This window comes from Oryzias latipes, chromosome 9 (assembly GCF_002234675.1).
Source record: "Oryzias latipes chromosome 9, ASM223467v1".
Lineage (NCBI taxonomy): Eukaryota > Metazoa > Chordata > Actinopteri > Beloniformes > Adrianichthyidae > Oryzias > Oryzias latipes.
Genome location: NC_019867.2, coordinates 4,012,590 through 4,037,718, shown reverse-complemented (window position 1 = coordinate 4,037,718; position 25,129 = coordinate 4,012,590). Strand labels below are relative to the sequence as shown.

Here is a 25,129-nt window from a genome sequence, read left to right as displayed (position 1 = left end):
AAAATATTCTCAAAGCTAAATTTAGATTGAAGAAGGGGGGGGTAAGTACAAGGAATGTGCAGACAAACAATCATACAGCAACAGAGACGGGCGGGATAATACATGGTATTATGCATAGGTGACATTCCAATATGTGAAATGTATTCTATATATTAACATGTACTTTTTGACTTTCAGTACGCTCTGTACATTGTCATGGGGGCCAAATGTGATTTCAGTGAAATGTGTGTAAATTGTGATCAGTTTGTGCCGAGTGAATTCAAGGCACTTTTGGGTTGTGGTACAAACTGACCTTTTGTATATTTTTTTTTGTATATTTGTATATTTATTTATTTAAAGGAAAACATGCAGCAAATAAGATGTTGGAGTCTTCTTTCTGATAACCAGCTTTCCAATGCCAGTGAAACTGGAAATATGAAACAAACACCAATAAACAGTTAAAAGATATTGCAAATATACCGGTATATCTATATAAATTGTAGGAAAGAAATCGTCCGTTTTTCAGTTCTTTCCATCCATGCGTGTTCGATAGTCGAGAGTGGTAAAACAAACAAGGATTCAACCGGTTTAAAAATACACGGAGTTTATTTCCCTGACAATAGTTCTAAAGCACAGATTAAAACATTAATGCAGATATATCTGGATTCTCAAGTAAAGATCTACTGACGCACAAGTTTGAAGTTACATGCGAAGTACTCGTAGATTTTCCATAGAACAATGGAAAACTTTAAAACCAGTCTTTTTAAGATGTGTTTGAATCTCCGTCTTCCGGAAAGATAATGGTCGCTGGATCTCCGCCCCTGGTCGCTCTGATTCGTCAGTTGATAGCCCGCCTGCTTCCTCTGGCCAATAGCTGACGATTGCAAGCTTCGGATCCGCTCCACCTCCCGGGGGCCCGTTTGACCGGCGCACACGGTCCGATGATCAAAAGAGTCCCCATCTGGTCAGAGTAAATCATTCCTGGACAACTCAAGGTTCCTTTTACCGGTGTCCAGAGCAAAGGTCATCTCCAACCTCCACATGAGAACACGAATCTTCACACTTTCAGGGGAAGAATCTTCAACCCAGATGGTACGGATATCGCCCATGGCATATTTATTGCACCTATGAAAAACACCTAAGTTTGCCCAAAGAACATCCTGCTTCTTCACAGGATGCTGCAACCATAAAGCAAAAAGGAATGTCACACGACCATAAATCTGGATAGTTCAAAATAAGTTCACTTCACACTAAGGATAAAGCTGTAACATAATAAAGAATAAGATATTAAAACATACATTTTCTACAATATATATAGATCTGCAAATATATAAAAATGTTATTCACACTTTCAGATAAGATGGAGCAAATACATTTAAAAATTTCATTTAGTGAATTTAAAAAGAGAAACGTTGATTTAATAAAAAATAATACACACAGTTTTGAATCAATCAAGTCTTTATTACTTTTAGGTTTGTTGATTATGGCCTACAGGTAACAAAAAACCCAAAATTAGAAAACTAAAAACTGAAAACACACAGAAAAATAAATCCTAAAAAAAACCTGTCATAGTTTTATGTTTTTCCTTAATCCAATATAAAACAATGTTTTATTTTTATAATTTAAAGAAAATGTTTATCTTTGATGTCTTTTTTTAACTCATGAGGGAACTTAGGACATTTTTGATAAAGCTTTATGACTATAAATAATACATTTTTACATCATTTTCTGCGATGATAAACTATTTTTACTTCAACTTAAGGTAGTATCTCATTTAAAATCAAACTAAAACGTAATTATAATATTTTCAATCAAGTTTGAAACTTTATCTTTGATAAACTGATCACAAACATGATCTGATACTGAATATTTCAGAAATATCAATTATCTGCTTTGAATAAAGTCTTTTTTTTTATTTACAATTTTTGTAGCATTAAAAAAATAGTGCAATAAAAACAAAAATCACAGAAATTCAGACGTCAGTGCTGTTGAACATAGCCCCCCACAGCAAAACCTACCGTTAACACAAACCCACAGAAACACATCAGGATCAATCTTAGAAAAAGTGTCCAGGTCCCAAATTTGTGCCTAAAATACATCACAAAAAATTAAAATCTTTAATCCAATTAAGCTACAATCGTATGCACTTAAAATGTATTTAAATTATGCAATAATTCCTTTTTAAATTTGTCAAAACCCCTAAACCTTTCCATTGGCATAAATTAATTTTCATACTTTAGTTCCCGTTCAAAAAAAATACATCAGGTAAAACCTTTTTCATCAAGTAAAAATATAGAAATTCTATCATCGACCTGCTTCTGTTTTGGCTTCTGTGACCCCTTAACCCCCCCTCATAACTCCTGATGGTGGTTTCTGCTGCCATGTTTGTTCAGCCAGGCCTGCAGCAGAGGAAGGTTCCTGTCCATCCAGCGGATGTTGTCCTCGATGGTCTCGTAGCTCTGCTGGATGCACCTCATCTGAGAACCCGCCTCTTCTGTCAGGGAGTCGAAGAAGCTTCGTATCTGAACGCAAGAGCACAGCAATAAACAAAAAACACACCAACACAGACACACAAAAGTATTAGATCTGCCAGGTCCTCTAGCAAAAGTGGCCTGAAATGATCTCTGACCTCGTGAAGCATCTCTCTGGTGGAGTACTGGTTGGTTACTCCGGCTACCAAGTGGGATATAGTGCTGGATCCCAGGTCAAACCTGCAGTTAAACACAGAATAATGTTAATGCATTGAATTTAACTCCAAACTTGACCTCCTCTTTGGAGAAAACAGCAGCACTGAGTTGGTTTTTAGGTTTAGCCCATCCGTTGATTATCCTGTTCCATTCTGGCTAGGAATAATTGCTGGAGCCCATTCTAGTTTTCTAATTTAGAGGCACTAATCAGAGATACGTGCACTAGAAGAAGATGCAAACTTCACACAGAAAGGGTCCAGGCGGGATTCTAACCGAGGTGTCCTGCTACCAGAAAATCAGGCAAACCATAAACAACTTTTCCTCTTTTAATTCTACTCATGAAAGCCATTTTGCTACTAATCCAGCACATGACATTCAGTTTGGGAACAAAGTTTTGGCCTCTGATAGAAAATTATCAGAAAGATCTTAATTTTTTCTGATTTCTTTTATGTTTTAGCAACACATTTTTTAATTATTACTAAATTATTTACAGAGGAGTAAAGGTTTTTTTTTATAGAACTTGATTAAATAAATGCAATGATATGTTTTCCTTCATCAGACAAAAATAACCTTTTTTATTGTTATCCTTATTTTATCTGACTAAAGAAAATAATGTAAATATGTTCAGAAGACCAAAATATGTTGATGTTTATACAAAATCTACAAAAAGTACTACTGGATGATTCAGAATTGTAAAGTAACTGTTGGTAATGTGTCATGTGCTCAGAATAAAGTTTATTTTGTATCATTTGGTTTTAAAGCATTGATGTGGATTAGGGATGGGTATCGTTGGGATTTTATCCGATACTGAACTGGTACTTTGAAAAACAGAGCCGGTGCCTAAACGGTACTCGAATCGGTTCCCCAAAAAATGGAAAAACACATCACCAACTTTTTCCAAAAACATTTAAGTGTGACAAAGCAGCGACACAGGCGCACAGGAGAGCGTTTGAAAGTGTCTCAGATGCTCGATTTCCTTCTTTCTGACAGTCATCTGTTTCCAGAGAGCACGGATTTTACCGCTCATCACCATGACAACGATCTTTTTTCTGAGAATTCTTCAAAGTGCTCTTGTTCAGCAGGACGCTGAATTAGAAAGTTTTGATGTAAGATGTGTGCTCTGCCTTCAGCATTTTGACTGAAGCTCCGCCCACCCTCACGGCCTCACCCATCCTTATATGAGCCCGCCCACAATAACTGGAAAGGTAAAATGATTGGCTAGAATTGTGCCGCATAACGAAGCACATCAATGAAGCATCGAGATGCCCGTTTATATACAGTAATGTTATATTATTGTATTTGCCATAACTCTGCTCCGTTTTGGGACCATCCCTGCTGTTTGAAATGTTCATGTGTGATGAGTTCACTGACTTCTGAATCAGCGTGTGCCAGTGGGTTCTGAGGAAGTCCCACGCCAGTTTAAAGCCATGAGGATTCCTGGCGACAGAGATGATCACATCTGGGAGGTCCTGGGTCTTCATCACCTCCCCGTTGAGGCTCTGCTCCATCATCCTACAGAGGAGGAGAGGTTTAGCTTCAGTCCAGTAACCTTGAAATCCGATGTACTCATTTGCTGAGACTCACCACTGAAGCTTGTCCGTCATCGTTGTTACCGCCATGGCCCACTTCAAGCGGCTCTTCACCGACATCTGCAGAGACGTGCGGTACTTCTCATACAGGAAGTCCCACCCCTCCCGTGTGCGAGCTCCAACCATAAACACGGCCATGGTGATGTCCACAGGGAGGCTAAAGCGACAAGAGTGTCAGTTCGGACTAAAGACGGAACGGTTTTACACAGTGCTGTGACCTCTGACCTCATGGTGCCATCAGAATCCCTCCACTGGTTAAAAAGCCGCGTGGCTTTGGTCACACAGGGACTGTAATTCCTGACGCAGGCGAACAGCAGCAGGTAACTCCTCAACACTCGCTGGGACACCGAGCCAGAGTCGTTCCACTCCTGCTGATCGATCAGCCCCCGAAACAGATCCACGATGAAGCTCTGAAGGAGACGAGCGGACGCAGGTTTACCCCTCAATGTGGGATCCACTGATCTGCACTAGCAGGGACGTCAATCAGTGAAGTTCAACCTTTTTCAATTGTAAGCATGAGAAAGACACAACTTTACGATCTGTTAACTAATGATAGATTATTTTTTTTAAATAATTATTTCCTTGTTTAAATTGTTAACTTAATTTATGAAATTTCCTTTCTTTTTTTAAATTTGCACATGTAAAGAAAAAGACATTGAAGCAGCAACATATGAAAAAATGATTACAAAATGATCTATAGAAAAGAACAGATAGAAAAACTGATGGTAAATTTAGATCAGTGTTTTTCAACCTTTTTTGAGCCACGGCACACTTTAACCTTGACTAAAATCCCGCGGCACACCAGCATCCAAAAAAAAAAAAAAAAAGGAGAAACTCATAGTCTGTATGGATCTACAGTCCCTCTGCTATCTCACGTGCATTTTTGTGATAATTGTGGCAGAAAAAGCTGAAAGTTGCAGCTGTTTTTTCTAAAAGACACAATAAAAGTTAAGTTAAATATTCAAAAACTGTTTGATGTGTGTTCATTGTGGTTTCAAGACGTTTAACACGAAGACTCAGTGTGCGCTAAGATGCGGTCACTTTAACCCAATGCATCATGGGAGATGTTTATGGGAGATGAAAATGTTTCTTTGCTTCATTGTTTTGTTCACTTTCTCCACGGTCTGACACCGGATTCTGCGGAAAGCTACACCGCTAAAGACAAGCTTGTTGGAACTGAGAGACTTTATGAGCTAAATCGGAACAAGGAAGTAAAGACTTTAACCACTTCTGATTGGTCAGACTGACGATGTGTGATTAAGCTTTCAAGAATGATTGGTGGAGACAGTTAAAGGGGCGGGACTTTTCCAAAAACAGCTGACGCAACGGCTAAATCGCTGTACCGTCATTCTTAACAAAATGTCTTTGATAGAATCAAATAAACACAAAGAAAAAAATATTTTACGATCTTTTATATTCCTAACTACTCAGTGTTTTATCAGGGCCTGTTTGGATGAACACAGAGCTGATATCCTGGAGATGGAAAATGTTTTTAGATCAGTTAATGAGGGCAATTTCCCACAGCACACCTGACCATCGAAAAACACTGATTTAGAGGAAGAAAAACTACCATAAATACTACAAAAAAACTTTTTTTGCTGTCTATAATTTTCACAGTTTATAATTACTTGTTCATATTATGATGATAAATAACTCACATTGCAAAATTTGAACACAAATTCCTGAAGATTGTAAATCCTAGAGTGAACATTGATATTTTTATCTATTTCCTTCTGCTCTTCAATTCTTCTCAAACCTTTAAAGTACAGAGTTTTGTTTATGCTCCCGTTGTGACACGCCACAAACCTTCATCTGGTTCTCCAGCTCAGGCATGTCTCGCTTCTCCATCAGTTTGTAGAGAGGTACAAGTTCCCCAAAGCCCTGCCAGACCGCCATGATCTCCGTCTCTCTGGACAGGTAAAGGGACAGCTCCAGGGCCGTGTCCAGCCTCACCTTCTCTACACTGCACATAACAAGTGACCAGACTCAGTGATGAACTGTGACTCCGCCCAGAGGAGATGAAACAGGAAGTGTGTTCCTGCAGGAGACGGACCTGACCAGCTGGAAGACGTTGTGGATCAGGCTGGCCCGGTCGTTGCCACTCAGGGCTGTGTGGTTGTGATGCAGCAGGGAGATGATGGAGTTCCAGCCCCCACCGCCATAGTGGACCATGTAGTAGCCGCTCATGTTGACGTTGAACTTCACCCAGTCCACCTCCTCTGGCAGGTACAGGACGTCTGAAAGGGAGGAGACATAGGGTGAGGGGGGGAGCTCACATATCTAGTCGTGTTTGGGAGGAAGAGTCTGCAAACATTCACCAGATTTTGTTTTCAGAAGGAAACGGTGGACGGAGCGGGAGGCGCTGGTCATGTACGTCAACGGGATCTGCCACAAGAACCTGCCGACACACAGATTGATCAAACCCTTACAAGGAAATAAAATAGTTTTTACTCTGTCTCTATTGGTTTATACAAACACAAAAGAAATCCGATTTTTTTAAGATATTCTCGTATCCAATATGAAGCTTCTTGGCTTGACCATAGTCTCCGGAGACGGTGAGGCGCTAATATAAATAAATACTCCTTGGCCAACAAAGTCCTTTCCTTTATTAAAAACAAAAAAACAAAACTTATTCTATGGCCTCATAATTCATTCCAGGTCAATGCCATAAATGAAGCAGAGGAAACATCCTGCAGGTGAACAGATGCACTATGTGACACCGCCAAAACAATGGTTGAGAAATCCTACTGCGGTACTTTGGAATGTGGACAAATTTACATGAAATTGAAAAGAAATCTGATCGTTTACAGCCTCACAGTGTTTCAGTCCATTTACTGATGTTTTTCTGAACGTCTCTTCCAATCTTGTTCAAATGGACACATGCAGGAAAAATATCAGCTATGTGGGCTAGAATGTTTCTACTTTTATGGCTGCTGTTGTTCTGCCTTTAGTAAATGAATAAAGGAAAAGGGATTTATCTAGGAATGACTTATGGGTTAATTACCCTTCAGTGAGGGAGGGGTTGTCCGTCCTAAGGAAGCGCTCCTGACTCAGCCTGACCTCCCGCCCTTTGACCTCCACGGTGACCAGCGGGAAGCCCTCCTGCAGCGTCCAGGTGTCCATGATGGCCCTGACATCCAGCTCATCACCCGAGTACCACTTCTGCCGATCAGTCCACATCCCTCAAGCTCAAAATCATCAAACGCGCTGAGAAACTTCACATTGTAACTTTAAATCAGATTTAAAGAATACGGTGAAGGCTAAAAAATAGTTAACATTGATAATCAGCAAAGCCACATGAGGTCAGAGTGTTTTTTTCCACCTGATATTCTTTTTAAAAGCAGGAAAACTCACAGAGGCTCCAGACTCGTCTTTGCGTTTGGAGCAAAACTCTTTGTGCTTCATTCGGCCTTCGTCCAAATCATCTGAGCTGCAGATCTGAAGGCAAAAAGCACAGGATGGGAGTAAAAAAGTAGATTAAACAAACTGAGAACATGCAGCAAAGTCTTAAACAGCAGAACAAAGATTGTACAGTGTTTAACAACCAGTATGCCATGAGAAAGCATCAGATGCACCATGGGAAATGATTCAATGTTCCTAATTAGTCTAGAAAACATTTACCACTGCCAGGTTATCAGCTCTGTCTTCATCTAAACATCGTACTCAGTATTTAAAATATTAAATATCATAACAGATTTTTGTTTAGATAAAAATGCATATGATTAAAACTAGAGATTTTTTTATTTCTTCATTTTTAGATAGCCTTGTGAATGTTATCAGTGAAGAAGTGCACCCATGCTCAAAAAAGATTTTTTTTAAAACTACATTACTACAACCAAGAACAGCACTAACCTGCAGGCCAGTTATTTAATTCACAAACAAACATAAAAAAAGGATCAGAATAAAGTTTTTACATTTTCTATCATTTAATCACTGACTAAGGACATATCCTTTAAAAGTTTGATAGAAAACCAAAAGGGTTTTATCAACAAAATAAATTTGAAAAATTATAGTAAAGTCTACAGATGGAAAATAACAGAAAAATTTATATTTTTTATTTATTGTATCTTTGAACTATTAAAATTTCTTATTCCTAATTACTAAGCAACCTGCAGTCATCTGCTGGAAAAAGCATAAACATTTTTTTAATACAGTATAAAAGCAGAGGAAAAACACTGAACAGAGCTGTTACTACATGGTTATGAATGATCTGCTGCTTTACATCCATGTAGTTTTCAACCAAAGACCCACTCTGATGAAAATGGTGTGTTTGGTGTTTTTAACGTGTTCTTGTTGCTTTTTGTGTGACGGCGGAGGACATATATCAGAAAATTATGGTTTAAAACTCACTTTCTGACTATTTCTTTATTCAAATTGTGTTTGAAAAAGATTATATTTGACAGAAAAAAACGTTGGGCGGGCATTTCCATTCTCATACATCTACTAGTAGATGACTAGATTCATGTACGCCTTGTTTGTATCTGGATTAAACATTGCTTGCAATTTTTATTTCACCAGTTATGTTAGGATGGTGATGTGAGAGACTGTAAGCTAGTGGGAGAGCAGGTAGAGAACTCTTAGCAATGAGAAGGGGTTCAATTTCTAATGAACTACTGTCGATCTGCAGAAAGTATTTCTAAAAAAAAAAGTAAAGGTTTATTGATTTTAGCTGAAAACAGCATATTCGTGATTGAAAGACCAATGGGAATCCTTTAAAAACAGATTAAAAGATAATCGGAAGAGAAATAACAACCCATTTGATCTGAACCACATTTGAGACACTAAATAAAGTTTTCCATGTCACTCACGTCAGTCAGGCTCTCCCAGAGGTGGCTGTTGACAGTGTTCTGATAGCTGAAGCGCTTCAGGTATCGGATGATGCCGATCTCAAAGGCCTCAGGAGTGAGAAAGTCACGCAGCATGTTCAGAATGCAGGCTCCCTAAAAGACGACACGCTAAAACCATTTAATTCACTGAGGCCTTCAGAGCGTCCAATCCAAGTTCTGGCAGAGTCAGCCTGACCTTGTCATAGGACACATCGTCGAACATCTCCTGGATCTGTGTGGGGTTTTCCACGGGGGTGGAGACTGGGTGGGAGGAGCTGAGCGAGTCCACCTCCATAGCTTCGAAACATTTTCCCAAGAAGAAGTCATCCTGAGGGGAAGACAGAATAAATCATTTATCAGAAATGAGCTCTAAATCACAGAAGGTTTTCAATGAAATGGGTATCACGCTCTCACCACTTGCAGTTCTGGGTAGGTGATGTCCAGGGAGACAAACTCCATAAACTTGGCAAAGCCCTCGTTGAGCCACAGGTCATTCCACCACTCCATCGTCACCAGGTTTCCAAACCACTAGAACCACAATGCATATTAACCACCAGTACTCAAAAACTGCAGGCAAAACCATCACGGAAAGATCACCCACCTGGTGAGCCAGCTCATGAGCGATCACCTTGGTGATGCCCAGTTTGTCGGAGGCGGAGGACCTGTCCGGATCGAAGAGGAGGCCGGTCTCTCGATAGGTGGTCAGCCCCCAGTTCTCCATGGCTCCAGACTGGAAGTCAGGGATGGCGGCCAAGTCTGCGGGCCCGAGAACATAAACACAACTTTGTAACGACCAAAGAGTGAGATCATTGTCACAAGAGTACATGTGATGCTTGAAACAATCTCTCTTATTCATCCATTTGATCTGTCTTCCTCCCGTAAATCTAAACCTCCCTCATCTACAACTGAAACTTCCCACTGACCCTGTTTGGGAAGTGGGTAAGGAATGTCGAAGTAGTCATCATAGAAGTCCAGCAGCTTAACAGCAGCATCCAGTGCAAAGGCTGTCTGGTTGATCTTCTCTGGAACAGCGTAGATGGAAATCTGAAGGGCATCATGGCCAGTGATTAGTTTTACAAAACGATAAACAGTTGTGTGTCTGGAACATCCCAGTGGAAGAAAAAGAGCGACGACCCGGCTGGGGTCTTCTCCTCACCTTCACTCCGTGCTGGGTGGTCCTGCTCACCGACTGGAAGTCAGACACGATGTAGGCCACCAGGTAGGTGCTCATCCTCACCGTCGTGTCAAAGTGATCCTCCAGTAGATCGCCTGGTAACTCCACTGTCCTCACCTGAGAAGGGTGTGTTAAAAAATGAAGCACAAAAGGAGCAGAAATGCAAATCCTTAAGATTATCTGATGAGAAAAAGTCCAGCAACTGAGCCAAAAAAGAAGGGAAATGTTTTTAAGAAATGACTAGCATATAGTGACTACGTAATGACAGATTCGCTCAATCCCCTTCACGACATTGGTGTTAAAGCCATCAGGAAAAGACGTGTTGGCGTACCTTGGGCATGTTGGAAATGGCAATGTGGCGTGGCTCTCTAATAATCCGGATGGTGAAGTTGGCTTTGAAGGCGGGCTCATCAAAACAGGGAAAGGCCCCACGAGCAAAGGTCGCCTCAAACTGTGTTGATGCCATGACCCTGGGAGAAGTAAAGCATAAAATACTCTAGTTTTCTTTTTTCTTTCTCACAATAACTCCAGTTTTTGCTCTAAATGACACTATTTTGGGCCAAATCTGGATTTTGTGGACCTACCGGACCTCCCCGGTGCTGGTGCGGTAGCTGCTCTTGTAGAACCCATGGTAGCTGTCAGACAGGTTTGCAGCAAACTCCAGCTGGACCTCATACTTCCTGCCTTTGGTCAGCACCACGTCAGACATCAAGGCGAGCTGATGAAAGCGAGGATACTCCAGAACCTGGAGGACCCTCGTGCCCGCTGGCGCGAGCAACAGCGCGCTTGATATGTACATTTTCTTTGCATGGAGAACCACAACGCTGGTGTCTTCGTGCACGTCCAGGTCTATGCGAACGACGCCGGTGAAGTCCAGGGTGGTGAGGTTGGGGTGGAGGCTCAGGTCATAGTGGAGTGGGGAGATGGTTTTGGGGAGTCTCATGCGGTCCCAGGGAAACAGCTGGCCATTTGTGGCTACTGGGATCTCCTTGGGTTGGTCTGGACTTGGTATTTGAGCTCCATGAGATGAAGGGAGCAGAGCAAAGAGTAGGAGCAGGAGAGGAAACATGGTGGCAAAGAAGGCAGCTTGGAATTATCCACCTGCAACAAGGTATATTTCAGGTAAGTCCGTTTATTTTTTAACACTTAGAGGTTTCACTTTAATGCAGCTAAATTATTTTCTTACATACAATAAATGGTCATTCAGCTAATTCAGGGGACAAAAGGCTGGGAGAATTGTACTTTCGATTTCGCGCTTCTTTCACTTCTTCCATCACAACAATGTATTTATGCAGACAACGCCTTTATATTTTATTATCTTATACTCCTCAATTCAGTCACATACATCAGTTTATATCAAAATATTCACAGTACCGTGTCGTTTTCTGTGCGCAGCTTCAACATTTAAAAACAAAAACAAAAGTGAAAGAAACTGAGGAGGCGAACTGCATCCTGGGAGAAAAAATGGGACCAATCCGCAGCTGCGAAACCGGCACGAGCTTAAATCTCTACGAACATCACTAACAACAAAACAATTGTTGACAGTTAATAAGTAACTCAAACTATACATATCAAGAGTTGACTAAGAAAACGGTATAAAAATGTGAAAACATTAAGAAAAATGTTTTTCCTGTCATAATGTAGTTATCATACCTGAACACCAGAGGGCGGGGTTGTCCTGAAAATACAACATTTATGGTTGACCACACTGGTGTACAACAAAACCACAATATTAATTAATCTTTTTCTTTTTTAATACCAATCTATGTTGGATCTTCCTAGCATGCTTAGAAGTCCGACTTTAATTCCGACAAAGTCCGACAAAAACGCAGCTTTACTCAGATTTTCTGAGGTTCTAAATGAAGATCAGCCCATGAAACTGATTTATTATATGATATATTGTGTAAAAAATGAACGACTCAAGTAAACATGCTAAACCATAATGAGTTGGAGCTTTAGGCAGGCTAATTCCATGAAAAATAGTCACTCTCAACACGCCTTGTCAAACATGAATGCGCTCTCACATTGAAATATTCTTTAAGTTTCATATTTAAAAATGCTAGGTAGAGTAAGAAAACACATTTAAACAAGTTCAGGTTTGAAAAAGCAGAGTATGAAAAGATTATTTTCATGTTTTTAAAATCTCTAAAGGTTGAATTTACTATTATAATTTTCTCTTTAGTAGGAATCTCAAACCATATAAGCAAAGTTCCTACAAATACAGTTGGACTATTTTTACTCACATTGTAATATTTACAAAGCATGTTGATTAGAACATGACTAGATATATAAAATTTTTTATTATTTAGATCCTAAAGAAAAATAAAACATTTTGATAACAGTTGTTTTTTAACATAATAGTGTTGTGTACATAAGCTAAAAATAATCTTGGTTTATTTGTTAATTTAATTATTTTTGCTTTAATCTACAAAAAATGATCTAAAAAAAGGTTAAAGGCTATTTGCAATTAAAACAGGATAAACATTCAAAGAATGTACAACACACATTTAGAAAAGCTCAATCTTCATTCAGATTGTAAAAACAATTTTCAGCCAATAAAACACAATTCCACCTCAAATGGATAAAAGACAATTTTTCAAAAGAGGAGAGTTGAGCCAAAGGAAATCCTGGGCTTTGCGTTACAAGGCAATCTTTGTTGTGGTCTTTCAAATGAAATTTTCACAGATGTATCAAGAATGAACCACATTAAAAGCATTAAAGAAGTATGAATAAACCACATAAAGAACACGTAAATCAACGTGGAACCGTGTGTAATTATTGCACTTTTTATGTACAATTCAATAGTGATTTATGTGTCAGTTACGTAATTTTAACGTGTTATATGTGCTGTATACGCGACAAGAGAAAGACACAAATTTGTGCATTAATCTCTCAGTAATCTGGCTAAATTGCATAAGATTTACGTAAAAATTGCATATAAACTACGTAAAATACGCGTAAACTGTGTAATTCTTAACCGACCAAATATTCTGAACAGCTCAAAACCGAATTCACTTAAAGACCCGTCAGCCAATCCATCGACGGACATCTGGACACATCAACGAGTGATGAACACAAAACTTATGAAATATCACGCATGTATGTCATACATGGAAAATGTGCAAAATGTATGTAGTGGCTGCCTAAAGGATGACTCTCGGTACTCTATTTTTAGTTGAAAGGTCAAGTAGCAAATTCTCAGAGCAACATTGTCAGGATTTTGACTATTTTTAACAAAGATGGAGTTGTCGGCAGGGGTTGTTTACACGGAAAACAACTGTCACTCAATCAGGCAGAACAGATACATCATATATCTTGTATTAGCTCTTTGCATGTCAGACAGAACTGAGATAGGTTATTATATTGGATTGATAACAGAATATGTGAGCAAATGAGAGCTGCATAAACTCTATCAGACATCCTTGTGTTTTATTGCCCTATTTTAATTTTCTTCTACTTTTAATGTCATCTCTAAATTGTGTTAGGCCATGCTAAAAAAAGCAAAACAAATTATGAAATTGAGAAAAAACTATGAAAAGGAAACCATATTACTTGGGTCAGCTTTTGAGAAAAAACGTATTTGCGTTGTGAGTATATTTGCTTTTCCTGCTGTCTTTTTGTGTGTTCAAAAACTAGTTTCTACCATCAGTAACCTCAGTGAATATTTTCTACTAAACCTCATTTTAAAAAACGAACTTTCACAAAAGGATAAAAAAGAAAACTCACTTTGGAAACTGCAAAGAAATGAAATGTTGAAGAAAATTCTGTCATTCTGTCCCTCTATTACACACACCAAAAACACACACAAACACTAAGGGATAAAGTCCATCCCACCTGCAAAAATTAATGAGTAATCTTTACTACGACCTATATATGTGTTGCATCTAGGGAAGCAGACACTAGGATTACAATTGTCTCTGAGCCTGGACCCCAAAAAGGAACCAGCACTTTTTACGGAGTTCAAAGGGTGGGAAGCCTTTCTTTTTTCCAGAAAAACTTGCTGGGAGGACAATGCTAAAGCAGGCTTTACTTGGGGTTCTGTGTGCGGCCGTGGTTCTGTCCATAGGAATCCTTATAGGCCACTTTGGTATCTCAAAGAGCAGCAGTTCTGAGCCATCCTGGATGAAAGATGTGGTCAAGGATGTGGATGAAAACCTCATCAAGCAGTTTTTGTCAGAGGTGAAAACTTCCGAGCTCGAGCAAAACCTTCGGTGAGTTCAGATATTGATTTTTTTATTTGGATAAGAGTTTCTCAGCTCATCATCAAAAGCCATGTTTCAGCTCTGAAAATGCTGTTTCTCTTGGTGACAGATGTTTCTGTAACTCAGCTCTTTCTGGATTGGTGTCTTTCCTCACAGGGAACTGACAAAAATTCCCCACATGGCCACATCACCTGGAGATGAGCAGACGGTTCAGTTCATGCTGAAGAGATGGAAAGACCCCAGCAGCGGCCTGGATGACGCCTGGAGGCAGGAATACGCCGTCTACCTCTCCTTCCCCGACCCAGAAAAACCCAATAAGGTCACTGTGGGTGTGTGAGACTGAAATGAAGATGTCCAACATGTTGCTATAGTAACCGACGGATCAGTAACCATAAGTTGTTTGTTTTTAGTGGACCCATCCGATGCAGAGCTTTACACGGTCAGAGAAAAGGAGAAGCCCTACTATGACGACCAAAGACATCCTGATGTGGTTCAGCCATACGCTGCATACGCCCCTGCGGGACACCCCAGGGTAAAACACTGCTCATCACAACAAACGCAAAACCTCCCTCAACTGGTTTCAATTTACTAAAACCAGAATAATCAAACCAATTATTTGGAGTTTAACAAAAATCTCAGTAGGAGTCTTCAGTTTACAAGTTTTCCCTATTTTATTGCATCATTTCTCCAACAAAGCTGTAAAAATCACACGACTGTCACCTCAGCCTCGGTCTCCTCAATCCACTCAGCTTTGAAGAAAAACATCTGGAAAAAAAGTTTTTGTTTTAGGTCATTTTGGCGTTTACTAGTAGAAAACAAAACTGTAAAATACAAATTTGAGACAAAGTTTTATTAAAATCATAGATAATTCATTTCTTGTATGATCCTCATTATGTGCTTTTTGTTTTGATCTTTTGATCTGTTTTCTTCATACCTAAAACCCCATTTCAAAATTCATGAAGGTTTTTTTTATGATGTGATGAATCACATTCAAATGATTTCTTTACAAAGACTAAAAATGATGATATGAACAAAAATAGATCCATGTTTTGACAGTTCTGCTATAGGAGGAGTTGCATCATACGATCAGAGATAAGCTATCTTTTGGGCTGAAACCTTTGAAGTTCTTATCATAGAGCTGATAACTCTGCAAGATACAGCCATGGACAATCAGATTATCCTGATAGTGACTGGATGACACCAGGACTCTATTCAACAGTTTCAGGGAAGAAGAGTCATAAAACTCTGGAATGAGGAGTCATTTTTGACAAATAATTGATGTCTTTTTCTGCGCTTTCAGGGAAAACTGGTTTACGCCCATCAGGGTAAAGCTGCTGACTATGAGCTGCTGAACAAGACCGTGGACCTCAGAGGAACCATCGCCATCACCAGATATGGTGGAGCCGGCAGAGCAGCCAAAGTGAGACTTATTTTCCAAGGCAAACATTTGAAAAAGTTTTTTACAGAACAGCCTAACATCCATGGGTGATGATGACATGTTTGATTTTCTATTGTAAAAAGTCCAAAACTTTTAGCTGGTCCCACAAATCTGAATTATATTCCAGCAAATACAGGAAAAACATAAAAGCTTTATTTTTGTATTTATTTATTTTCAATCAACTAAAAAGATTTTTTAATACCAAATGTTAAGGTTTGACTACTATTTTAGGTTGATTTCATTCAATTCAATTTTATTAATAGAGCCCAATACTACAACAATAGACATCTCAATGGGCTTCATAGTGATGAACGGGTTAGAAAACAAATTTAAAGAAAAAACAACAAAAAATAGACTTTTGTATAACCAAATTTTTAGGTTTGACTATTAATTCAGGTGAGAATACAAAGTTTTAATGAAAAGCAGAAACTATACGGTCCTATAATACCAGTATTTATTTCTTTTATACTTTTTTTGCAAATGTTTGCAAAATATTCACTTATTTTTTGCCCTCAAGCTCATATTCTTTACTTTTTCTCAAACTTTTGACTTTAATTTCAAAGTTTTGATACTTTTTTTTTAGATCTCTTGCTTGAAAACTTTGACTTTGAATTCTTTTTTTTCTCTTAACACTTTAATTTTAGAATTTTTTCTTTTTTTCTTTTTCCAAAGAAACCTGACCTGTTGTGTTTTCCCACACTCTCATTTCTGTGCAGTTATCAAACTGTCTTTACAGCTGACTTACAGAGCTGGAGCAGCTATAAGAGTCGCTGGTTTCCTCAATGCTGTGTGTTTCATCCAGGCCATCAATGGAGCCCCATACGGTGTGGTTGGTGTCCTTGTGTACACAGACCCTCTGGACATCAATGACGGTGTCATGTCAGACACCAGTGAGACCTATCCCCACTCGTGGTACCTGCCTCCCTCTGGTGTGGAGAGAGGCTCCTACAGTATTCCCTTTGGAGACATGCTCACACCCTACCTGGCTGCCAAAGGTAATTTGGTCTGTAAATACATGGCTACACTTTGGTCCTTTGTTGTAAACTTTTTTTTTACAGCACAGTTGGAATTTTTTTAAACAGCTAACTTTGCCGTCAGTTTTAAAGAGGAGTTTTTTTTTTTTTTTTCCTGCAGATGACACCTACAGGATCCCACGGGAAAATGTCACAGAGATCCCGCCCATTCCAGTTCAGCCCATCGGATTTGAGGATGCATACAAACTAATTTGGTTTGTAAACTAACTCGTTAAATGTGTGGCTCAAACTAATACATAAAACATCTCCTAACAACTTTTTACTCCTTTTTTATCTGTTTATTTCAGTGAGTTGGGTGGAGATGCAGCCCCAAGTGACTGGCAGGGGGGATTTAACTGCACCTACAACAACGGGGGGCCTGGGTTTAACACTGACTCCGTTTTCAACAACAGGTGTGCATCTGCAGACAGGTTTTCTCTTGTATTTAAATAAATCTTTAATTTAGAGCTGCAGATTTTAATGTTACACAAATCCTGACTGGTTTGAAGCCTCTGTTTAATTCGTATTTGCCTAAAAATGGAGGAAATTACATTTTAAAATGAAACGACTAAATGAGATGCCCAAAGGGGGACAAACTTTCATCAACACTAGAAGTTACTGTAAAACAAGTTATACGTTATATATTTTAAATAGTAGTACTTCGTCAGCCAGAAAAAGAGTGAAAAATAGTCCTTCTCCGGCACTCACATGTGTCACTTTTTTGTCACAGCGATGTAAAACTGGACATTTACAACCATGAAACTGTCAAAAACTCCTCCAATGTGATGGGAATCATCAGAGGAAGCGTGGAGCCAGGTGAGACCGGTGACTCCGAGTAAATGGTCGATTCTTAGCGGGTTTTATTCTAGCGACTGCTCTGCCTTCACAGACAGATACGTGATCTATGGAAACCACAGGGACAGTTGGGTCCATGGAGCCATCGACCCCAGCAGCGGCACGTCAGTTATGCTGGAAATAACCAGGGTTCTGGGCAGTATGGTGAAGCAGGGTAAGAACCCACCCACTGGGATAAAACTCCCAGTTTTTGGATCAGTCCTTTATACAGAGTCTGGTTGCAGGTAAATGGAGACCTCGCAGATCCATCATCTTTGGCAGCTGGGGGGCCGAAGAGTTCGGTTTGATTGGTTCTGCAGAATACACAGAGGTATCCTCCAGTTTAAGGAGAATATTAAAGACATTAAAAATGTTCATAAAGAATTTCAATTTTAAGAATGCTTAAAATATATTTGCTAAAGTAAATGTGTTAAAAATATTTAAAGAAATGACAGGAAGACATTGTTTAAGGGCAAAAGTATTGTTTGTCTGCTCGCCCTGACATAAATAATCTTTATCTTTACCCTTTTTCAGGATTATTTTACCAAGCTGAGTGAACGCACAGTTTCTTACATTAATGTGGACATAGCTACGTTTGGTAAGAAGGTTAAGATGAATTTCTGACATACAGCATTTAGAAAGTTCCAGTGGAATGTTGTCCAGTTGTTGCATTCATGCCTAAAACATTGGCAGAGCCGAAAGGAGGATCTGGGTTTAAGACTTCTTCTGTGCTAGTAAAAGTGCAATGTTAGCGCATCGAAGGGAACTGATGTCACTTTAAAGGCCTCTAAGAATGGACTTAAAACAGTTAAAGTGGGCAGGATTCGAGTCAGACCTGTGCTGCTTTGGGGGAACTTTTCCACACTGACATTCTGTCCTCATGTGTGCATACTGTCTGTTTTCATTTCATTGAAACAGGTCTCAGAAATAAATATATTAAATATTAAAAACCTATGGCACCAAAACATGATCCTAAATGTCAATTAACAGCGATACTATCCTAAAATTGTAATTCTAACACCTCAAGCAAGGAACAAAAATTACAAAAAAAAGTCAAAATCATTTTCTCATGAATAGATATGATTTCCACAAGAGCATCTTTGTATCAGCTCATTTCCCTGAGACAGTTGCAGCACAGGGTAAACTCACCCATGTGTTCTGTCTTAATTCTGCAGCCAACGCCACGCTCAGAGCCTCAGGGGTGCCGTCGGTGCAGAACGTCATATTCCAGGCCTCCCAGCAGGTGACTCACTTCAACTGTTTTCCTGCTGCCTCTTGGGTAGATCAAAGAAAATCCGTTCCCACTGTGACATGAAAGTGTGTTGGATTTCACAGGTCAGCGCACCCGGACACGACTCTTTGTCTGTGTACGACAACTGGATCAAGTACTCCAACAGAACCAGCCCGACCCACGGCCTCATTCCCAGGTACGGACACATGATCCAGCTTCTAGTTTTAGCCAACCACCTGCATTGATAGTGAAATATTTTCTACTGCTGAATGTCAAAGTGTCTCTCTTTTTGTGTCTCCCTCAACAGGATGGGGTATCTAACAGGAGCAGGAAGTGACTATGCTGCCTTTGTTCACTACCTGGGAATTGCCTCCATGGATATTTCCTACACATATGACAGGGTATAAAAAAAATCCTACAGAAATTCAAGTTAGTGCAGAGATCTTAAACCTGAAAGGCTCGTTGAGGCTTAATTTCCTGACAAAAAAACAAGGTTTACTTTAGCTTATTTCCTTTTTTCCCAGTGTTTATGTCAGAAATGCATTTAACTGATTCAAAGTGTTTTCTTCCTCATGCAGACTAAAACAAATGCTCGAATTTATCCTGCTTATCACACGGCATACGACACTTTTGACTATGCCTCAAAGTATATAGATCCTGGTAAGATTTTTCATTTAAGTGCTGCAAATGTGTCTTAAGTCTTGCATAAATACACTTCAATGTTATAGAGAGTTTTTGAACAATTCTAAACATTTTTAAGTGTCTCACAAAAAAGGTTTTGTGCTTCCTCTTCCTGTCAGGATTTGTCAGCCATCAAGCTGTAGCCAGGACAGCCGGAAACATCCTGATCCGACTGGCTGACAGTCTGCTGCTGCCACTGAACTGCACCGACTATGCTGAGAGTCTGGAGGATTATCTGAAAGAGGCAGTGACCCTTTATGAGGCGCAGCTTCAAACTAAAGGAATCTCCATGGGTGAGACATCAAACCCTACACATCTGGAGTCATTTTCTCTGGAGTTTTGTCAGTTTTCCTTTGGGACTAGTGATACATTTGATTTTCTGATGCTATTGATGATTGAACGTCCTCGAGAAACTTGAAGAAAGTTTGTTTTCCTAAACTTTATTACATGAATAGGACACTTGAGTCTTGAGTGATCAGTTTTATGATAACCTTCCACCTAACAGCTGTGACAAAAGAAAAAATCCCTAAAAACATGAACAGAATCAGCATAAATACACAAATAATATGGTAGACTCTTCTTTGTCTGTCTGCTTTCTGCTAGAGAAAGGGATTTTTGACACAGCTCTGAAACGTTTTTTCAGAACATCGCTTCCACACATTTAGAATGAACAGGTTCATGTCCTCACCTTACTAAAAAAAAAAAAAGACTAAAGAGACTTTAAGAGGGACCTTTTCCAAAAATGTCTGAGTACACCTGGACGTTTGGCATCGTCTGATCAAGATGAACTCACATCATAAAGTGTCGTCCTTCAAAAGTATCACAGCCCTTTTACAGTTTAAAGTCTCACTCCGATCATCTTGTGATCTATTTTTAAAGCGTCAGAAAGGAGCAGAGCATGGAGCTTGTGACCCGCCTTGTGTATTTTCAACATCACATATAAGCATTTTTTTTCATTCTGCTCCTGATTCACAATGATTTGAATAAAGACATACTCAGAAAGACAATTTTAAGCTTAATTTTCAGAATACATTTGATCCATCGTATTAAAAACACAATTTTCAGGAGAGGCTTCTTGGAATCCAGGTTTTTTAATATTTAGGGGCAGTAATGATGACTAAAAAATGTAAATGTAAAAATGTATTCATGTTTTGATTCTAAATTTTAAAAAATGGGGGCTTTTTTTGTAAGTAAGTGACTTCAGATTAGGTTCATTTCCTGTTCTCCCTGCCATATATCCCCACTTTGCTCCTTCTGGCCCTGGCATTGTTTAAGATCAGCTTGAATAAAATAGAGGAAGGGCATCCGGCATAAAAATCTCTGCCAAACCACCTGTGCAAATCAGTGAAAGCGGACTCACTGTGGCATTTTGCCAAAAGGTGAACAACTGTAGGTATTAATAAAAGCAGGGTTACTTCAGAACAAAATAAACAAATGTGCAAAAATAAAGGGGAGAACTATATTAGGAAGTTAATAAATAACAAAGGTGAATGCTAATCAAAGCTAACTTTGCCTGCATCCATCGGTCTTTTCAATTAAATGTCTTCTTTTATCTGTATTTTTTTCCAGAACCACTTAAATGGGCAGTGGCGAACTTTCGTAGAGAAGCCAAGAATTTAGAAGAGCTAATTCGCAGTTCACATCTGGCCAATGACACGTAAGTGTTCTCACTTGGTTTAAACACATTTTGTGATCAAATGTGATTTTAAACTTGTTTTCTTGAGCTGAAACACAAGTTTATTCTCAAATAAAGTCAAACACATGCCTCTTTTTTTTCTTTTTCTAAGGCCGCTGAAGGCCCGGAGGATCAACGATCAGCTGATGTTGCTCGACCGAGCTTTCCTAAATCCCTACGCCTTTCCAGATCAATATGGATTCAGGTGAGAAGTGGTGATGTGCGTCATTATGGAGCTGTGTAGTCTATGCTAAAATAAATGCTGCCATGCAATTCCTTCAGTGCTAAGAGGTTCAAATTGGGGATAAAAACAATGTTTATTCAAAAACCTTTATTACCCCTACTTAACATTGACTTGAAATGAAATTGAGGCCACTGGGGAAAAAATAGCTTTTTGGTGCTATTGGAAATTCTGATTTTTTTCTTTTCTTTAAGAGTTTGGTAAAAAGGTTCATTAAACTTGACTCTAGACTGAAAACAATGTTTTTTCAGCTTCAAAGAATTAAAACTAAATTATGTAAAATAAAAAATGTTGTTTAAAAAAAACAGGAATTATTTCATGAAAAGCAAAATTTGGGGAAACAACCTCATCTTTATTTAAATTACACTTTTAAGTAAAAAAACGACCTTTTCCTTAAGACTCAGAAATTTGAAATACTTTTTTCTTATTTTCTATTCTTAGCATTTATCCTATTTAACATTATTTGTTAGCACAAGCGCTCTAGGGGTAATTAGTCAAGTCCACGGTCACCAAAATCAAATCCTACAAAAAAACGAATCACTCATTTATATTAGAAATAAATGATCAGTAAAAAGAAATGTGTAAAATGACAAAATATACATCTTAGATAAAGTTAATTGAAAATTCTCTTTAGTAGAATTATTTAAAATCAGATGAGGTCAGAAATAATTTAAATTAAATTTTTAAACATCTCCATTTATTAGACACCAAATGAAATAGAAATCAAAACTGTGGAAAATGTAATGATTCAGATATATACTAATCATTTAAGGTGAAAAAAAATGTCCAGAAGTCTGAGGAAAAGTGTTTCAATTCTGAATTTATTTTCATCTGTCCATTTTCTCAAACCGCTACACCCCTTTCGAGGTCACTGGGTTGCCGGAGCCTGTCCTGGCTACTGTTGGGCCAAGCCACACACATGCACAGCGAGAGCATGCAAACCCCACACAGAAAGCTCCCAGCCGGGATTCAAACCGGGGCCTTCTAGCTGTGAGGTCACCGTGCAAAAATTTCAATCAAAATTTGAATTTGTGGACTGTAACCAAAATTCTAAGACACTCGGAATTTAAAAATGAAAGAATAGATTAAGTATTAATATGTGACTTTGTTCCCAGAAATCAAAATGTTACGTCAGAAAATCAGAAACTCCTATGTTTTTCAGACTGAAAATGTATTAACCCTTGTGCTATCTTAGATGACCCCACCCTTACATTGACGTGTTCTCCCTACCATGACAAAGGTGGATAAACGTGGAAGGATTTCATGTAATCCATGGACACCAGTGAAGATCACAAATCACTGAAGAAAAAAGGTTCAGAGCACTGTCTAGTGGGTCTAGATGACCCAACTCCCAACGTTAAAGTGCCTAGGATAGCACAAAGGTTAAATGAAATCTTAGCGACTCAAAACAAAACATCAAAACCGACATTAAATTTATTGTGTTTAACTGTTCATATCTAAATGGATTCAATCTTTGATCAGCATGCGTTGGCAGCCTTTTGCTTATTTCTTGTGAAGCTGCCCCTCTCCTCCCCTCACTGAATCCTGCTGTACCTTTGTGTCACACAGACATGTTATCTGGGCTTCAAGCAGTGCTGGAAAACCCACTTTCCCCGGTCTGGCAGATGCGTTCGCTCGCGTTCAGTCATCAGGAGAGCCCAGAGACTGGGAGAAAGTCCATTACCACCTGTCAGTGTTGAGCCAAGCCATTGACGGCGCTGCCAGCATGCTGGCTGAAGTCATCTGAGTTGGAGCGGCAATTTAATCACCTTATCAGGAGGCAGTGATACTTTACAGTGAAGCTTCTTGTTAGTGATCAGAAAATCAGGGATCTCATCATCTCCAGCAGTGACACCAAAGAAAACTCAGCATCTACCTGAAAATGATGTGATCAAAAATTTTTCTTTTTTTAAGCTTTGCTCTTGGTGTTTCTTTTGAACTGATGCATAGTTTTTGTTTTACCGTTTTCTATCTTAAATACTTTTTTAAGTCTCAGGCTGTTTACAATCCAAAGATATTATTATTTAGAATGCTTCATTGATGGAAAAACAAAATTGTATTTACAAAATAAATATGATAACGTGTAAAAAAATTAATAAAGCTAAAAAGTTGCAATTTCATTAAACTGTGTCATGTATATGATTGTAAAAAATCATCACTGACATTAGTTTAATAGTAAAAACGAATGTAAACTGATCACAACCTAAAGGAACTCTGGGAAACTCGGCTGTCATTTCAAAAGTCATGTTTTACTATTCATTGTAATACTTGGTCCTGCCTGCAGGAGTCAGAAAAAAACGTGGGAGAAGTGGGAAATTCAGTCCCTTTTCTTGAAAAGTTTCAATAAAAGAAGTCATCTGAAAAGGATTTAGAAAGTTAAACTTCTGATATTTATTTTAACCTCATGAATGGAAATGTTTTGGTTTCTCCCTTTGGGGCTCATTACAGTAAATCCCACCATGATTTGATGAAGATGTCTCACACTTATTGAACATAAAAACATCCTTTCACTGATCGTTTGTGTTTTAAATTTGACAAATTAAAGGTAAAACTGCAGTCATACATTTAAAATAACAGGTGTCTTTTTCTGGATAACTGTAAAAACCTGCAGAGACCAAAATGTTACGCATGTGAAAAGACATTGAATATTCACTGCAGCTGCAGGTTTCCTGCTGATTAGTAAATTATTAAAGATGAAGACCGAGCGGCTTTCATATTTTTACTGCATCATTTCAAATGGTCATCATCAGCTCTGTCGCCATAAGAACAAAACAAAAAAAAGCTGGAAAGAACAATTCTGTTCATTATGAACAATGTTTGATTCCAAAACATCCTCAAATATCATAAATAATGTAATCAGAAACTGGATTTGGAATTTTCTTTGAGTTTTTTAAACATTTATATTAGTCAGTTGCTGAGTAGTACTAAAAAAAATAGAGATAAATGATGAGGAATGTACCAATCTTTGAATTAATCCACCTCTGTCTGTAACAGTGACTCCAATTTAGGTGACATGAGTGAAAAAACGATACAGTCAAAGCCAAGACAGAAATCCCTCCACACGTATTAACCTATAGTGTTGTGACTTCCTGTTTGAGGCCAACTTGAAAACAAAAGTAATTCCAACACTGAACATGTCTAAGAAACTCAGATTTTTACACTCTGGCTCCCAACCTGGATTAATTTTAAAATTAAAACCACCACCTGTGTTAATTTTTTTTTGATCGTAATTATTTTATCTTATAGTTAAGGTCCAAATGTGCTCAAGTTGAGGTGTGGCTGTTGGATAGAAAGGTTAACGTTGACTCTATAAATGGACCATTCAAGACGAGAGCCAATGTTCCTGCAACTGTCAGTCTCATCTTTTATTTTGAAAAGGTCAGGGTGCACAACGTGTTTCTGTATTTTGTTTTGTGAGGTTTAAATAAAGTTTTTTGGGGAAAATATTAGAACTAGACACAAAAAAGCTTGAAATCGATCGAGTTGAAGCCAGAATTTCCAGTTGCAGAGTTTATTTTTTTTAAATATACATAGAATTTCCCCCAAGACACACATTACA

General features: G+C 38.6%; 2 protein-coding genes across 4 annotated transcripts; one reads left to right on the top strand and one right to left on the bottom strand.

Annotated features, from left to right (window-relative positions):
• Positions 1-1,877: 1,877 nt before the first annotated feature.
• On the bottom strand, positions 1,878-14,000 carry LOC101159021 (endoplasmic reticulum aminopeptidase 1). Of its 3 annotated transcripts, none has more exons than XM_023958242.1 (19): positions 13,982-14,000; positions 10,840-11,356; positions 10,587-10,725; positions 10,238-10,372; positions 10,005-10,125; positions 9,683-9,837; positions 9,496-9,609; positions 9,278-9,409; positions 9,064-9,195; positions 7,610-7,693; positions 7,260-7,417; positions 6,574-6,653; positions 6,309-6,492; positions 6,062-6,218; positions 4,481-4,665; positions 4,251-4,412; positions 4,038-4,178; positions 2,609-2,690; positions 1,878-2,501 (listed from the first exon to the last, which is right to left on the bottom strand). In XM_023958242.1, exons 2-19 carry the CDS (start codon positions 11,322-11,324, stop codon positions 2,331-2,333), a joined length of 2,817 nt encoding a protein of 938 aa, XP_023814010.1. In that variant the 5' UTR covers positions 11,325-11,356; positions 13,982-14,000; the 3' UTR covers positions 1,878-2,330. The 3 variants fall into 3 exon arrangements, with proteins under 3 accessions (XP_023814010.1, XP_023814008.1, XP_023814009.1); XM_023958240.1 differs by lacking the exon at positions 13,982-14,000 and adding an exon at positions 11,630-11,719; XM_023958241.1 differs by lacking the exon at positions 13,982-14,000 and adding an exon at positions 11,446-11,550.
• A 137-nt stretch (positions 14,001-14,137) lies between these two features.
• naaladl1 (N-acetylated alpha-linked acidic dipeptidase like 1) lies at positions 14,138-24,033 on the top strand. Its single transcript, XM_004072077.4, has 19 exons — positions 14,138-14,466; positions 14,614-14,786; positions 14,868-14,989; positions 15,758-15,877; positions 16,698-16,890; positions 17,030-17,123; positions 17,217-17,321; positions 17,639-17,724; positions 17,798-17,917; positions 17,988-18,073; positions 18,277-18,340; positions 18,918-18,985; positions 19,078-19,169; positions 19,281-19,374; positions 19,552-19,633; positions 19,774-19,947; positions 21,224-21,311; positions 21,442-21,534; positions 23,140-24,033. The coding sequence occupies exons 1-19, from the start codon at positions 14,267-14,269 to the stop codon at positions 23,315-23,317; spliced, it is 2,232 nt and encodes a 743-aa protein (XP_004072125.1). The 5' UTR covers positions 14,138-14,266; the 3' UTR covers positions 23,318-24,033.
• Positions 24,034-25,129: the final 1,096 nt, after the last annotated feature.